The 16,430-nt window shown below is 38.2% G+C and overlaps 4 protein-coding genes across 4 annotated transcripts; all 4 read right to left on the minus strand.

Annotated features, from left to right (window-relative positions):
- Nucleotides 1-218: 218 nt before the first annotated feature.
- Nucleotides 219-1,703, minus strand: LOC144435365 (neuroligin-2-like). Its single transcript, XM_078123960.1, has one exon. The coding sequence runs from the start codon at nt 1,701-1,703 to the stop codon at nt 219-221; it is 1,485 nt and encodes a 494-aa protein (XP_077980086.1).
- A 4,154-nt stretch (nt 1,704-5,857) lies between these two features.
- On the minus strand, nt 5,858-6,799 carry LOC144435366 (neuroligin-1-like). The gene has a single exon (XM_078123962.1). It carries the CDS (start codon nt 6,797-6,799, stop codon nt 5,858-5,860), a length of 942 nt encoding a protein of 313 aa, XP_077980088.1.
- Nucleotides 6,800-9,610: 2,811 nt separating this feature from the next.
- On the minus strand, nt 9,611-11,023 carry LOC144435367 (neuroligin-1-like). The gene has a single exon (XM_078123963.1). It carries the CDS (start codon nt 11,021-11,023, stop codon nt 9,611-9,613), a length of 1,413 nt encoding a protein of 470 aa, XP_077980089.1.
- A 1,823-nt stretch (nt 11,024-12,846) lies between these two features.
- Nucleotides 12,847-14,337, minus strand: LOC144435368 (neuroligin-1-like). Its single transcript, XM_078123964.1, has one exon. It carries the CDS (start codon nt 14,335-14,337, stop codon nt 12,847-12,849), a length of 1,491 nt encoding a protein of 496 aa, XP_077980090.1.
- Nucleotides 14,338-16,430: the final 2,093 nt, after the last annotated feature.

Genomic DNA, 16,430 nt, shown 5'->3' on the forward strand with positions numbered 1-16,430 from the left:
AAACACACAAACAAACAAACAAATAAACAAATAAACAAACAAAGAAGCAAACACACTAACAAACAAGCAAACAAACAAACAAACAAGCAAACAAACAGTAGAAAAAATAATCTTCAAAATATCATAAAGTCACACTATTTAAGCTTACAGCTACGGCAAGCCGTACGGTATGACCCTTAAAAAAATCCCTTGATAATGTTTTATTCTGATAATAATATTTACCCTGTTTTGGCAAAATTTGTCCAGTATTCCATCATCGTATAACTGAGTTGAATTTCTTCAGCCGTGGCGTTTGCAAACTGTGATGACTCATCGTTACGATGCATTAAAAGGTCGCCAATGACAAAAGGGAGTTCATCAGTGTGTGCAGCGCCATCTACGTACGAATCGTAGACACTGTAACTTGGACGATGGTCAAAATGATAGTGGTATGTCTTGCCCGTGGTTGAGTCTGAGGATTTTGCATGGTCTCTCGCCGCATTGACGACTGGGGCAATGAAATTTAAATCGCCATAGAGATCTGCATATTCATCCCGTCTAATGAAATCGTCAAACGGATGGTACCAGTCTGTGTAGTCGTGTATTGTCGCATCTATGACCAATTCATGATTGTACGGATATTGATCCGTTATCAATTGATTGATTTGATTGTGGAATAACTCTTCTGGCATGCCAGAGTTCAGATCATAGGGCACTGCCCTCAGCATTGGTGCTGCTTCATAGCTAGTAGAACCAAGAAGAAAGTCATATTTTTCAAAGTCACTGTTCGCAACAAATTCTGCGAATGGGTGGGTGATTACTTCGCCGTCCACGGCTAATCCAACCTCGATATCCCTTTGAGCGACAACAATGTCGTCTGCAGGTACTTCTCTTAAACAGTTCACTAACTTTTCGTGGTTGTTGACATCTGGACATCCAAGAGCAACACCAAGTAGCACTGCATTTGCTGCAGAGTTTGATACATTGCGATAATAGTAAAAAGCTCCACTCTGCGATATGAGTCTCAGGAAGAGTCCATCACTTTTCGGTGAAAGTGATAATATGTGAGTAGACTGTGCACCTGCAGAATTACCGAAAATTGTGATTTGTTCTGGATGTCCTCCAAAATAGGCGATGTTTTCTTTCACCCAGGACAGGGCAAAGATCTGGTCAAGAAGACCATAGTTACCGGGGGCATATGAATCCTCTGTGCACAGAAAGCCCAATACTCCAATACGGTAATTTACTGTTACAACAATGACGTCATGAAGTGCTGCCAAAACTGTTCCATCACTTGACATGCCTTGGCCTCGTGTGAAACCACCACCATGTATCCATACCATCACTGGCAATTGCCCCACTGTATCACTGGCATTGGTTGGTACGTATATGTTGAGCAACAAACAGTCTTCGTCAATGTCGTAGTTTGGTAAGGGTTTGTTCACGTCAAACTCTTGTGGACAGGATGGTCCGAATTCTGTTGCGTCATACACTGTAGGTGCCCATGGTGACTTCGGTTCAGGCGGTAGAAAGCGTAGACTGCCGACAGGTGGTTCTGCATACGGTATACCTTTGAAGATACTGACGTGGATTCCCGAGAAATGGCCAGAGGTTCCTTCGATTGGTCCATTAAGAGTGTCTACGATTGGGCCAGCATAGATCCACCGTACAAAGCAAACCGATATCACTAGAAACCCAGTGGTGTTACGAACGTTACTGAACATGATGTAGTAGGGCGTCACCTATCCACTATAAAGTGTTGGCGAAATACGAAAATCAGATTTGGTTACATCATAGACCCTACACCAACGGACGTTGGTGTAGGGTCTATGGTTACATTTGAATTCATGTTGAACTTTGTAACTACTATCTCTGAATTATCTCACTCCATCTACGGATTATTATGTGGATATAGGTGATCGAACTAATCCCTTGTCGCCAAAACATGAACAACAAGCCTCCATTTGGCAACAGCTGTGACCCCCTGAAGTTGGCCTGAACAGAGAAATACACTCAGCCCATAGACGGTGGTCACGAGACACTCTCCAATGTCTATGCTTTGACTAGCTATTCTATGATTGAATTAACTGTGAAAATGTCTTGTTAAATATATAAAGAATAAATAATCATACAAGTCAAATCAAAACTGTGGGAAACAGCCAACTGAGATGCGATTCAAGCCATTGAATGCTGATGGTTAGATCTCATCGCCTTAATACATATTTACTCAAGCATATATCTATACTTGTCTCTACTAGTCGTACCATGTACATGAAATTCTGTTCAATAAGGATATGTTAAATTATTTTATTGTCTATTACTTTTTGTATTATCTGTCATATATGATGTCAGTTTGATTTCGGACACTTACTGTACCCAGTACCATGTAAGTGTGAAGGCTTCTTTCTTGTGGATGTTCCTATGCATAGTCACTGTCCGAAATCGAATTGACCATTGCCATCTATCTTAGTGCCATCGTCCAAGTTCCATGTCGCATTGACTGCAGTATACAGGCATACGTATACACACACTCGTAAACTAAACGGAAACAAACATTAACCGATATCAGACCAAACCAGTTCACTCTCCCGGTTGTGACTGCTAGAAGGCTATACGTATACTATTTGGTTGGAGGAAATTTTATAATGTTTCTGATTTCACATAAACAAAAATAATATTTAGATGCCCAGTTGCCGACATTCATATTAGTAAATTATTCGGGTTCAAAAAGTCATTGCATAATGTGTACCGGTCACCAGTCCAACGGTCATCACCAAAAGGTCACTGAACTGTTCAACCTGTCATCGCCAAAGGTCTCTATAGCAAACTTATAAGTTTTTCTCTGGAATTACAGTTATAATTGCTTTATATATTTAAAATCTCGCGACATCTACACATCCTCCACTTTTTTTTTCTTGTTTGTACCTTTCCATCTTTGTTACATTCCGTTGTTATCGTCTCATTTGTTTAATACCAAAGTGAAACATCTTAGCAGCAAGGAGGCTACAAGTTACCGAAAGCTTCATTCACTTCAGTACTATCCATCTCAAGTTCTACCACAGACTTGTACTGTAAGATACGTCGTGTTGTTCAGCCCTAATCAGTCTCCCCTTTGGGTACTGGCTGATGGGCGAGGCACTACATCTCGTTTGTTACAGACTGCCACAGGCCATTTCACTTTATAAGAATACTCGCTTGGCTACACCATTCATGGGTCACTCATGTAACTCATAACGCTTCTGTTGTAATTTCATTTGCCTTTAAAAAACCAGCCTGCATTAAAAAAAGTAATTTCCCCTTCCTGTGCGAAATCCAAACAATGACCATAAGATTTAAAAAAAAATATATTCTCGTTGTAAAATTATTGAAATGTTGGTCGGTTCAGGAGGTAACAAAAACTCCCTGAAAATCCAGGATTTCGTCTAAAATACTTCCCACACAGTGATCCTGCCATAGAGGTAGCCGCTTCTGAGACACGTTATCGATCGGTTGATAAGATATCAAAATATGTTTATTCCCATTCTGAACAAGAGGAAACTAGGATCAAGAAAATGGTCAAGAAACTCATACTACAACAAACACCATTATCAGAAAAATATGAACATATGTGAGCAAGATAGTGCGTATGAGGGAAACTGAAAGTTTCCTTTAAATTATATATAATTTGTGGATATATAATTAGATATCTTACACACACACAAACACGCAAACACACACATACACACACACACACACAAACACACACACACACATACACACACATATATACACACACACACACATAAAAGTGAAAGAAGACGAGTATGTTATTGCATTATGGATTTACACTACGGTCCGTTTCATCAAAAGGATCATCAGGCTAATGTGTGGGCGCGTAGCTTCGTTGAATATATATATATATATATATATATATATATATAAATATATATATATACATATATATATATATGTATATATATATATATATATATATATATATATATATATATATGTTTATTTATGTGTGTGTGTGTATATATATATATACATATATATATATATATATATATATATATATATATATATATATATATATATATATATATATATATATTACAGCAAAGTTTCGATGTGACTCGGTAACTGATATAATCTTACCGCTACGTCAAGATGAAAACCAGTCGAAGGATGTTTATTCAAACAAAATAGGAAATATAACTGATATGAAGATTAACAGACATGACTGCATGACAGCTGTACTGGCAGATACAGTGCAAGTGTTTCCAACAAGCTTTGGAACATACTCCAACCAAAACGTCAGTTTTTCTGCACGGAGCCTCTGCTGAATGTTTTCATCCGTCATATTAGTGGTTAAATGTAGATAGAACTCGTCAGTACTGTCATATTCCGGCCAGGTTACAGTTCTGTAATTCATCTGTCCACTGTTTGGATCGCTAAAGTATGCAAACAGAAATAAAATAGCAAGTGAGAAAATTTAAGGTTAATGATACATGTATGTGGTGATATGTGGTTTAGACAAAGATACTCATGGTACATCTAGTGTCACCAATATGTATAAAACACCTACTAATTTGTAATAATTCTTACATTCTACCTGTCGAAGGGAGATAAATTTATTGGAATCGCCAGTAAGGATACAATGTTTTCGTGAGGTGTTATACATTGATGTATATTTAACCCTTTGAAAATACTATTATGCAAAAAAAAAGTTTCATTCCGATAAATTTTGATAAGTTCACATTGAAGGGAAAGTGACTTCAAAAAATACGGTAGGTAGGTCGGAATTTTGTTTTTATTTTGTTTTTGAGAAAGTGCTTCGAGCTAAAGACGAGATACTCATTGGTCAATATATCTTCTGTGATCATAGTTTGATGAGGTGTAAAATAAATAATTACGTGCAGGATGTAGACGATCGCAATGCGCAGACTTTACTTACAGTCTTAAACACATACTTTCTCTGGAATTTAATTTTAATAAACTGACTAAAGTTATTTGGCAGGAAATTTACATGGAAATAGAAGTAAATTCTCCCCATTTTACCTTTTTGAATGTAAGCATTATAATTGAGGGTCGGCGGCTTAAACTAGGACAGGTCGGGTTATCGTAAAAACACAATACTTTTTATTTGGCCTTACCAAAACGTTGGATATAGTGTTTTTTTTACCACCACAATGTTTTGTTTGCCATTTGTTGAATATACGGAATGAAAGAATCTAGACAAATGCTGCAACAACAATTTTTTTTCCATGCGTCTATCTGCAATTTATTTTCCACCAACTCGATTTTGTTTAACTGTTCAAACATGACAATGAACTTATTTCCTAAGTGGTACTTATACTTGTTCATGAGTGACATCGGGTCAAACAACAGATACATACAAATGGTGTATATAGAGATTCTTACCCTGTTTTGGCAAAATTTACGCAATATTCCATTATTATATTACTCAATTCAACTTCTTCTGCTGTGACGTTGGCGAATTTTAACAAACCATCGTAATCTTGTAAAATTATCGTTCCGATGACGAAGTCAATTTCGTATCCATGGCCAGCTCCAGCTACATACGAAGGGCAGTCACAGTAACTTGAGCGGTGGTCAAAATGGTAATGGTATGTATTTCCTCCTGTATTTGGCAACTTGCCATGTTCTCTAGCTGCCTGTACTGTTGGGTAAATGTAGACACGGTCGCCATAGAAATCAGCATACATATCCCTTCTAATAAATTCATCAAAAGGATTTGCCCAGTCAGTATATTCATGAAGTGCTGCATCTGTGATGACGTCTTCATTTTTCTCAAAGGATGACTCAATGTCCAATGTGACTAGGTTTTCAAACATATTTAGGGGCATTCCAAGGTTAAGATCATATGGGATGAAAATCAATCGATAATTGATCCTTCGTAGCTATTGGAACCAAAAAGATAGTCATACTTTTCAAAGTCACTGTTTGCAACGAATTGTTCGAATGGGTGGGTAATAACTTCTCCATCCACAACTAATCCAACATCGACGCCTGTTTGTGCTACAACAATGTCGTCTGCAGGTACTTCCCTTAAACAGTTCACTAAGTTTTCGTGGTTTTCTACATCTTTGCAACCGAGATCACTGCCGAGCTTTCTTGCATTTGTTGCCGGATCTCCAATAATTTGATCATAATTGAGAATACCACTTTGAGATATGACTCGTTGAAACAACCCTTCACTGGCTGGTGAAAGTGCCAGAACATGGCAAGCTCTTCCCCCTGCAGAATTACCGAAAATCGTTACTTGATCTGGATTTCCTCCAAAATATGCGATGTTTTCTTTTACCCAGGTCAATGCAAGAAGTTGGTCTAGAAGTCCGTAGTTACCAGAAGCGTATGAATCCCCGGTACTCAGGAAACCAAGCACGCCAACTCGGTAGTTTAGTGTGATAGCGATGACGTTGTGGTATGCTGCCAGTGCAGTAACATCGTAAAACATACCCTGTCTAAACATAAAACTACCACCATGAATCCAGACCATCACGGCAAAAGGTTTGGCGATGTCACTGGCATTGTTTGGTACGTATATATTTAGTAGCAGGCAATCTTCGTCCTGGTCGTAGTTTGGCAAAGGGTTGCTTATTTCAAGTTGTGGACAGGACGGACCAAATTCCGTTGCATCGTAAACTACTGGAGCCCAAGGCTTCATCGGCACTGGAGGCAGAAAGCGTAGGTCTCCAGCAGGAGATTCCGCGTATGGTATACCTCTGAACATGTCAACATTAATCCCTGGGAAAGTGGTACTGGTGCCTTCAACAGGTCCGTTGTCAGTGTCTACAACTGGGCCACTCATAACCATTATTACGCACATTAGAATTACCTGTAACCATATTGGATTTAACATTTCACGAATCATTGTCTAGAAGTGTAGCTTTTACTTTAGATCTGGTAACATAAGTGTCCAGCCACAAAATGATTTACTCAGCAGTTGCTAGCTGAAGACCGTTTGCAATCCCTGTTCGCTCAAAGACAGTTTGGTGGAAACTATCTGTGTTAAAGGTCACGTAGAGGGGAATACGGTGATAACCATCTCATGACAGACATGAATGTTCGGGACAGCGTGCAACTAACTTTAGGAATTAATCCAACTTGGGCTATATATATATATATATATATATATATATATATATATATATATATATATATATATATATATATATATATATATATATATATATATATATATATATATATATATATATATATTCATCGTAAAGGTAAAACTAACCAAATGATGGAAGAAAATGTTACGAAAAGTTGCTATCTTGTGAAAAATACATTGCTCAATTTAAAACGTACACAATATTGCCATCGTATTGTTAGAAACACAATTTTTTCTTTATTTCATCGACCCAAGTTTATCAAAGTACTAAATCTGACGACTACCGGCTATTTGACCTTTGCTTGCAAGTTCAAAAGACACCAAAGGTTAACAAGAGATCTGCTTTAATAATTGAAATTATATGGCTAACCCATTTTTACTATATTTAGTTACGAAGATCATACACGCTCAGTATTTGTATAAAATGCCACATGAACATGCCAAGGGCAATAATTTCAGGCAGTTCGCTTGTTTTGAAGTTATAGATGCAAGAGATGATATTGTAAGTAAACACTCGTTGGCTATGATAACATGTTTGCTATCATTGGTTCCAATCAAAGTCTAATATCTGCCTCTCATGTGATGCGTTGTTGTAAAACTGCTACAATAGACGTGATTGATGATAGAACATCCCTCCAAAGCAGAAAAGATAACCTCAGCCTTGTTTGTACTGCGGCTGATTTAATGAAAATGTATCATTAAATCCCACTCCCCTTTATAGAATGTTGTTTTAATCATAGATATCAGAATAATTGACTCTAGCTACTCGTGGCATCGTATACTTTGATCAATTGAAATGGGAATCACTTCATATATTAATATGCCATGCCCGATATACACCATCGCACGAGAGTTGTGCCTTGCGATGTATGTATAGGGGAAATTAAAGGTCTGTCTGTCTGTCTGTCTGTCTGTCTGTCTGTCTGTCTGTCTGTCTGTCTGTCTGTCTGTCTGTCTTCCTTTCTGTCTGTGTGTGTGTGTGAGTGTGTCTGTGTGTCTGTGTGTGTGTGTCTGTCTGTCTGTCTGTCTGTCTGTCTGTCTGTCTGTGTGTGTATGTATGTATGTATGTATGTATGTATGTATGTATGTATGTATGTATGTATGTATATGTACGCACATAAGAGACGGACTCTTATGGCTTCAGTAAAGTGATGATATTACAACTTCATCTCACTCAAATGTCATGATGACTTCATGAAAGTAAAATGTGAACTATGTCTGTCTGTCTGTCTGTCTGTCTGTCTGTCTGTCTGATTATATTGCGGTAATATATCTCTGTACTGTAACTGGCAATAACGTTCATTCAAACACAATTGAAGGTAAAAGAAAAATGAAGATTAACAGATACGACTGTAAAGCAGCCGTACTGGCAGATATTATTATTATTATACAGTGCAAGTGTTTCCAACAAGCTTTGGAACATACTCCAACCAAAAAGCCAGTTTTTCTGCACGGAGCCTCTGCTTTATGTTTTCATCCGTCATATTAGTGGTTAAATGTAGATAGAACTCGTCAGTACTGTCATATTCCGGCCAGGTTACAGTTCTGTAATTCACCTGTCCACTGTTTGGATCGCTAAAGCATGCAAACAGAAATAAAATAGCAAGTCAGAAAATTTAAGGTTAATGATATATGGTGATATGTGGTTTTTGACAAAGATACTCATGGTACATCTAGTATCACCAATATGTATAAAACACCTACTAATTTGTAATAATTCTTACATTCTACCTGTCGAAGGGAGATATATTTATTGGAATCGCCAGCAAGGATAGAATGTTTTTGTGATGTGCTACATATTGATGTATATTTAACCCTTTGAAAATACTATTATGCAAAAAGAAAGTTTCATTCCGATAAATTTTGTTAATTTCACAATGAAGAGAAATTTACTTCCAAAAATACTGTAGATAGGTCGGAATTTTGTTTTTATTTTGTTGTTGAGAAAGTGCTTCGAGCTAAAGACGAGATTCTCAATTGGGCAATATATCTTCTGTGGTCATAGTTTGATGAGGTGTAATATAAATAATTACGTGCAGTATGTAGACGATCGCAATATGCAGACTTTACTTACAGTCTTAAACACATAGTTTCTCTGGAATTTAATTTTAATAAACTGACCAAAGTTATTTGGCAGGACATTTACATGGAAATAGAAGGAAGTTCTCCCCATTTTACCTTTGAATGTAAGCATTATAATTGAGGGTCGGCGGCTTAAACTAGGACAGGTCGGGTTATCGTAAAAACATAATATTTTTTATTTGGCCTTACCAAAACGTTGGATATAGTGTGTTTTTACCACCACAATGTTTTGTTTGTCATTTGTTGAATATACGGAATGAAAGAATCTAGACAGAAGCTGCAACAGCAATTTTTTTTCCACCAACTCGAATTTGTTTAACTGTTCGAACATGACAATGAACTTATTTCCTAAGTGGTACTTATACCTGTTCAAGAGTGACATCGGGTCAAACAACAGATACATACAAATGGTGTATATAGAGATTCTTACCCTGTTTTGGCAAAATTTACCCAATATTCCATCATTATATTACTCAATTCAACTTCTTCTGCTGTGACGTTGGCGAATTTTAACAAACCATCGTAATCTTGTAAAATTATCGTTCCGATGACGAAGTCGACTTGGTGAGTATGACCAGCTCCATCTACATACGAAGGGCAGTCACAGTAACTTGAGCGGTGGTCAAAATGGTAATGGTATGTATTTCCTCCTGTATTTGGCAACTTGCCATGTTCTCTAGCTGCTTGTACTGTAGGATAAATGTAGACACGGTCGCCATAGAAATCAGCATACAGATCCCTTCTAATAAATTCATCAAAAGGATGTGCCCAGTCAGTATATTCATGAAGTGCTGCATCTGTGACCACTTCTTCATTTTTCTCAAAGGATGACTCAATGTCCAATGTGACTAGGTTTTCAAACATATTTAGGGGCATTCCAAGGTTAAGATCATATGGGATGAAAATCAATCTAATTGATCCTTCGTAGCTATTGGAACCAAAAAGATAGTCATACTTTTCAAAGTCACTGTTTGCAACGAATTGTTCGAATGGGTGGGTAATAACTTCTCCATCCACGACTAATCCAACATCGACGCCTGTTTGTGCTACAACAATGTCGTCTGCAGGTACTTCCCTTAAACAGTTTACTAAGTTTTCGTGGTTTTCTACATCTTTGCAACCGAGATCACTGCCGAGCTTTCTTGCATTTGTTGCCGGATCTCCAATAATTTGATCATAATTGAGAATACCACTTTGAGATATGACTCGTTGAAACAACCCTTCACTGGCTGGTGAAAGTGCCAGAACATGGCAAGCTCTTCCCCCTGCAGAATTACCGAAAATCGTTACTTGATCTGGATTTCCTCCAAAATATGCGATGTTTTCTTTTACCCAGGTCAATGCAAGAAGTTGGTCTAGAAGTCCGTAGTTACCAGAAGCGTATGAATCCCCGGTGCTCAGGAAACCAAGCACGCCAACTCGGTAGTTTAGTGTGATAGCGATGACGTTGTGGTATGCTGCCAGTGCAGTAACATCGTAAAACATACCCTGTCCAAACATAAAACTACCACCATGAATCCAGACCATCACGGCAAAAGGTTTGGCGATGTCACTGGCATTGTTTGGTACGTATATATTTAGTAGCAGGCAATCTTCGTCCTGGTCGTAGTTTGGCAAAGGGTTGTTTATTTCAAGTTGTGGACAGGACGGACCAAATTCCGTTGCATCGTAAACTGCTGGAGCCCAAGGCTTCTTCGGCACTGGAGGCAGAAAGCGTAGGTCTCCAGCAGGAGATTCCGCGTATGGTATACCTCTGAACATGTCAACATTAAGTCCTGGGAAAGTGGTACTGGTGCCTTCAACAGGTCCGTTGTCAGTGTCTACAACTGGGCCACTCATAATCATTACTACACACATTAGAATTACCTGCAACCACACTGGATTTAACATTTCGCGAACCATTGTCTAGAAGTGTAGCTTTTACTTTAGCTCTGGTAACATAAGTGTCCAGCCACAAAATTATTTTCTCAGCAGTTGCTAGCTGAAGACCGTTTGCAATCTGTGTTCGCCCAAAGACAGTTTGGTGGAAACTATCTATGTGTTAAAGGTCACGTAGAGGGGAATAACCATCTCATGACAGACTTGAATGTTCGGGACAGCGTGCAACTAAAGGAAATAATCCAACTTGGGTAATATATATTCATATATTCATCGTAAAGGTACACACAACTAACAAAAGATGGAAGAAAATGGTAAGGGAGTTGCTCTTTCTCATGTGGAAAATACATTGCCCAAATTAAAACTTACACAATATTGCCATCGTATTGTTGGAAACATAGTTTTCTCTTCATTTCATCGACCCAAGTTTATCAAAGTACTAACTCTGACGACTACCGACTATTTGACCTTTGCTTGCAAGTCCAAAAGACACCAAAGGTTAACAAGAGATCTGTTTTAATAATTGAAATAATATGGCTAACCCACTTTTACTGTATTTAGTTACGAAGATCATACACGCTCAGTATTTGTATAAAATGCCACATGAACATGCTAAGGGCAATAATTTCAGGTAGTTCGCTTGTTTTGAAGTTATAGATGTAAGAGATAATATTGTAAGTAAACACTCGTTGGCTATGATGACATGTTTGCTATCATTGGTTCCAATCAAAGTCTAATATCTGCCTCTCATGTGATACGTTGTTGTAAAACTGCTACAATAGACGTGATTGATGATAGAACATCCCTCCAAAGCAGAAAAGATAACCTCAGCCTTGTTTGTACTGCGGCTGATTTAATGAAAATGTATCATTAAATCCCACTCCCCTTTATAGTATGTTGTTTTAATCATGGATATCAGAATAATTGACTCTACTCGTGGCATCGTATACTTTGATCAATTGAAATGGGAATCACTTCATATATTAAAATGCCATGCTTGATACACCATCACACGAGAGTTGTGCCTTACGACATATGTATAGGTGAAATTAAAGGTCTGCTGTCTGATGCTATTACATCTTCATCTCACTTAAATGTCATGATTACTTCATGAAAGTAAAACGTGAAATCTGTCCGTCCGTCCGTCCGTCCGTCCGTCTGCTGTCTGTCTGTCTGTCTGTCTGCCTGCCTGCCTGCCTGCCTGTCTGTCTGTCTGTCTGTCTGTCTGTCTGTCTGTCTGTCTGTCTGTCTGTATGTCTGTCTGTCTGTCTGTCTGTCTGTCTGTCCGTCTGTCCGTCCGTCCGTCCGTCCGTCCGTCCGTCCGTCTGTCTGATTATATTGTGGTAATATATTTCTGTACTATAACTAGCAATAACATTCATTCAAATGAAGGTAAAAGAAAAATGAAGATTAACAGATACGACTGTAAAGCAGCTGTACTGGCAGATACAGTGCAAGTGTTTCCAACAAGCTTTGGAACATACTCCAACCAAAAAGCCAGTTTTTCTGCACGGAGCCTCTGCTTTATGTTTTCATCCGTCATTTTAGTGGTTAAATGTAGATAGAACTCGTCAGTACTGTCATATTCCGGCCAGGTTACAGTTCTGTAATTCATCTGTCCACTGTTTGGATCGCTAAAGTTAAATATAAAAGAAAACATCAACAGTGCGTCACTTTGAATTGTACCTTGATAGATATCACAAGTGGTGATCTATGGTCGGGGCAAATTCATATTCACGAGGTCAAGAACAAACTATTTACATAACATTATCTAGAGTAATTTCTTACCCTGTCTTTGCAAAATTTATCCAATATTCCATCATCACGTTACTCAGCTCAATTTCTTCTGCTGTGACGTTGACGAATTTTAACGACCCGTCATAATCCTGTAAAACTATCGTCCCAAGGACGAAGTCAATCTCGTAAGAATGTCCAGCTCCATCTACATATGGAGCACAGTCACAGTAACTTGAATGATGGTCAAAATGGTAGTGGTACGTCTTTCCCCCTTCATATGACAACTTGCTGTGACTGTGTTCTCTAGCTGCCTGTACTGTTGGGTAGAGGTAGATATGATCGCCATAGAAATCAGCATACAGATCCCGTCTAATAAATTCGTCAAAAGGGTCAGCCCAGTCAGTATATTCATGGAGTGCTGCATCTGTGATGGCCTCTTCATTTTGCTCAAAAGATGAAGCGATATCTGTTCTGATCTGGTTTTCAAAGAAATCTTGAGGCATTCCTAGAGTAAGGTCGTACGGGATAGACTCCATTCTAAAAATTGCTTCATAGCTATTAGCACCAAGAAGATAATCGTATTTTTGAAAGTCACTTTTTGCAACAAATTCTTCGAATGAATGGGTGATAACTTCCCCATCCACGACTAACCCAACGTTGACATCCCTTTGAGCGACAACGATGTCGTCCGCAGGTATTCCCCTCAGACAGTTGACTAATTTTTCGTGATTATTTATATCTTGACAACCAAGGTCACTGGCAAGCTTTCTCGCATTTGTTGCCGGATCCCCAATAATTTGATCATAATTGATAGTACCACTTTGAGATATGACTCGCTGAAAAAGCCTTTCACTCGCTGGTGAGAGTGCCAGAGAATGGATAGCTCTTCCCCCAGCAGAATTACCAAAAATAGTTACTTGCTCTGGATTTCCTCCGAAAAAGACGACGTTTTCTTTCACCCAGGTCAAAGCAAGCAATTGGTCAAGAAGTCCATAGTTACCCGAAGCGTATGCATCTCCAGTGCTCAGAAAACCAAGGGCCCCAACTCGGTAGTTTAGGGTGACAGCTATGACGTCATAATAAGCTGCCAGTGCTGTAACATCGCGAAACATGCCCTGTCCAAAAGTAAAACTACCACCGTGAATCCATACCATCACGGCAAAAGGTTTGGCGATGTCACTGGCATTGTTGGGTACGTATATATTTAGCAGCAGACAATCTTCGTCTTTGTCATAGTTAGGCAATGGGTTGTTTATAAGATCTTGTGGACACGACGGGCCAAAGTCCGTTGCATCGTAAACTGCTGGAGCCCAAGGCTTCTTTGGTACTGGAGGTAGAAAACGTAGGTCTCCTGCAGGTGATTCCGCGTATGGTATACCTTTGAACATGTCAACATTAAGCCCTGGGAAGGTGGTACTGGTGCCTTCAACAGGTCCACATTTCGTGTCTATTACTGGGCCACTTTTAACCACTACTACAACGCACATCGTCAGAACAATCACCAGCAATGGTACTGGTTTTGCAATGTCGCGAGTCATTGTCAAGAAGTTGTGTAACTTTTAGTAGAGGTCTAATACTATCGAAGTATGCTGCCACCGAAGTGTTGTACCAACAGTTGCTAACGCTAGACTGGTTGCAATCGTTGTTCATCTCAACTCACGTATAGGGGAATAGTTATGAGTTTTAGTGACGGGGGGGGGGGGAAGTATTTATCTTGCAACTTAAATATTCCAGATGAAGCAAAATGCATCGTAAAGGGACAACATACAAAACGACAGACAGGAAATGTTAAAGAAGCTGCCCTGTTTCATGATACACACAGTCCAGCGATGAACAATTTAAAAACCATCATTGAGATTGAAGATGGGTTGAAATGTTATTTCAACACCACAAACTGAAGAACTATATCACCAGAAATAATTTTGATTTATGCATACTATGTGAACTCCCGACAGGTATATTAAGCCATTTCAAGCTTTGACATATAATCACCATATTAAGTGAACACAAAATTGATCCATTGATTTTTTTCTCCACCCACCCAAATTATGAAAGGACTGTACGGACCTTACGGCTACTTACTACTTGACCTTTGTGCGCATGTCAACAAGACATCCAAGGATAATCAATGGGGCATTACTTATTGACGACGTATTGCAGATTATAAACATAACCTTAATGTTTGTCTGTTTTGTGAGAGAGGGTTTACGTTATCTACGTGAAGGTGAAATCTAAGATTTGAAATATTGACATGAACGATAAAAATAATAACATTTGTTTCAAGTTTTACAAATAAAGAAATGATGTAATCACTTATTAGCTATGATATGTTTGCTATCATTGATGCTAATCAAAGTCCAGTAACTATACGACATGATACACACCTGCAGTTTAACAATTTTGTTTTCATTATGAATATACAAATTGTTTCTTTGAAGTGTTTCATTGAGTGTTTCATTGTCAACAGGGGATGCCACTGAAGGATATGTAACCTGTGGGTTCTGGAGTCATTTCATGATTTCACATTACATAATTGTGCCATATGATGTAGGGTATCGTGATCAACTACAAACAGTATGTCGATTTATTCCATTATATATTATTTTATCAGTCATGTGTTATTGTCGCTTCCAAGGATATGTTCTTGTATTTTGCAGTTTTTTTCCTTGTAGACATCTTTCCTCAATATTTCCCACTCTCATGTCTAACACTTTTTTTCACTTTTTTTTTGTTTAACATTCATACCTTTCATAACTTAATGTTGCTGGCTTTGTTGCTACTTTCGCTATAGCTTCTCTTCGTGTCGTCTAGACACTGTCTTCTCGTCGCCAAAAGCTTATTCAAGTTGCACCAGATACTATTTCATTCGATTCACGAGGCTACACATCGGCATTCCAATTGTCCATTCATATATTCTATGATTATTTTACTCGTTGAAACAGCCGAGTCTGCACTTTCTTAACAAAGTAATTTACCCGTGCATGCTTTGCTTAACTGACCACGATGCACGTTTACAATGATTGAATGATTACATAACCTGTTTCAGAATATTTCTTGAATTTGACATTTGTCCCTCACTGTAACATTATCGAAATATCGATTGGCTGAAACTTAGTAAAAATTCGTCATACAACGATCTCACGATAGAGATAGTTGTTTAGATCTCAACAGTTCTTTTACGTTTTTCATCTTTATTCTCAGAGTAAAACCTACTCAGGACCAAAAGAGCCAGAAGAAAAATTGTATCACTAACATAACATCAACACTTTGAAATTTGTGGGCTGGAAAAGTGTTTAGAAGGAAATCCCAAATCTTTGTAGTTGTTTCAAAATGTCTACATATTGCAATTTAAGATGTATTGTTCATGTTACTTGTAAGCCAAAAGTAGCATATTATGTCATTTCAAGGCCATCTTGTTTCATTGATTTCGCCTTCGGTTAAATTTTGCATTTGTTTTACTGAGTTATAAAGTTTGTGTGTAAGCAAATATGGTATTATGTGCGCTCAAGATAGTCACTCTCTGGATGTAATTAATATATTCAAAGACATAATTACTGTGAAGCTGGCCCAATCTAATTAAAATCCGGTGTAGTGTACCCGTCGCGATTTCTTTTGGTTGTTACGTTTACTG

Source organism: Glandiceps talaboti, chromosome 5 (assembly GCF_964340395.1).
Source record: "Glandiceps talaboti chromosome 5, keGlaTala1.1, whole genome shotgun sequence".
Classification (NCBI taxonomy): Eukaryota; Metazoa; Hemichordata; class Enteropneusta; family Spengelidae; genus Glandiceps; species Glandiceps talaboti.

What these genes read in the sequence shown, in the direction of transcription:
- LOC144435365 (XM_078123960.1), bottom strand. Translation starts at nt 1,703, where the DNA reads ATGTTCAGTAACGTTCGTAACACCACTGGGTTTCTAGTGATATCGGTT.
- LOC144435366 (XM_078123962.1), bottom strand. Translation starts at nt 6,799, where the DNA reads ATGGTTATGAGTGGCCCAGTTGTAGACACTGACAACGGACCTGTTGAA.
- LOC144435367 (XM_078123963.1), bottom strand. Translation starts at nt 11,023, where the DNA reads ATGAGTGGCCCAGTTGTAGACACTGACAACGGACCTGTTGAAGGCACC.
- LOC144435368 (XM_078123964.1), bottom strand. Translation starts at nt 14,337, where the DNA reads ATGACTCGCGACATTGCAAAACCAGTACCATTGCTGGTGATTGTTCTG.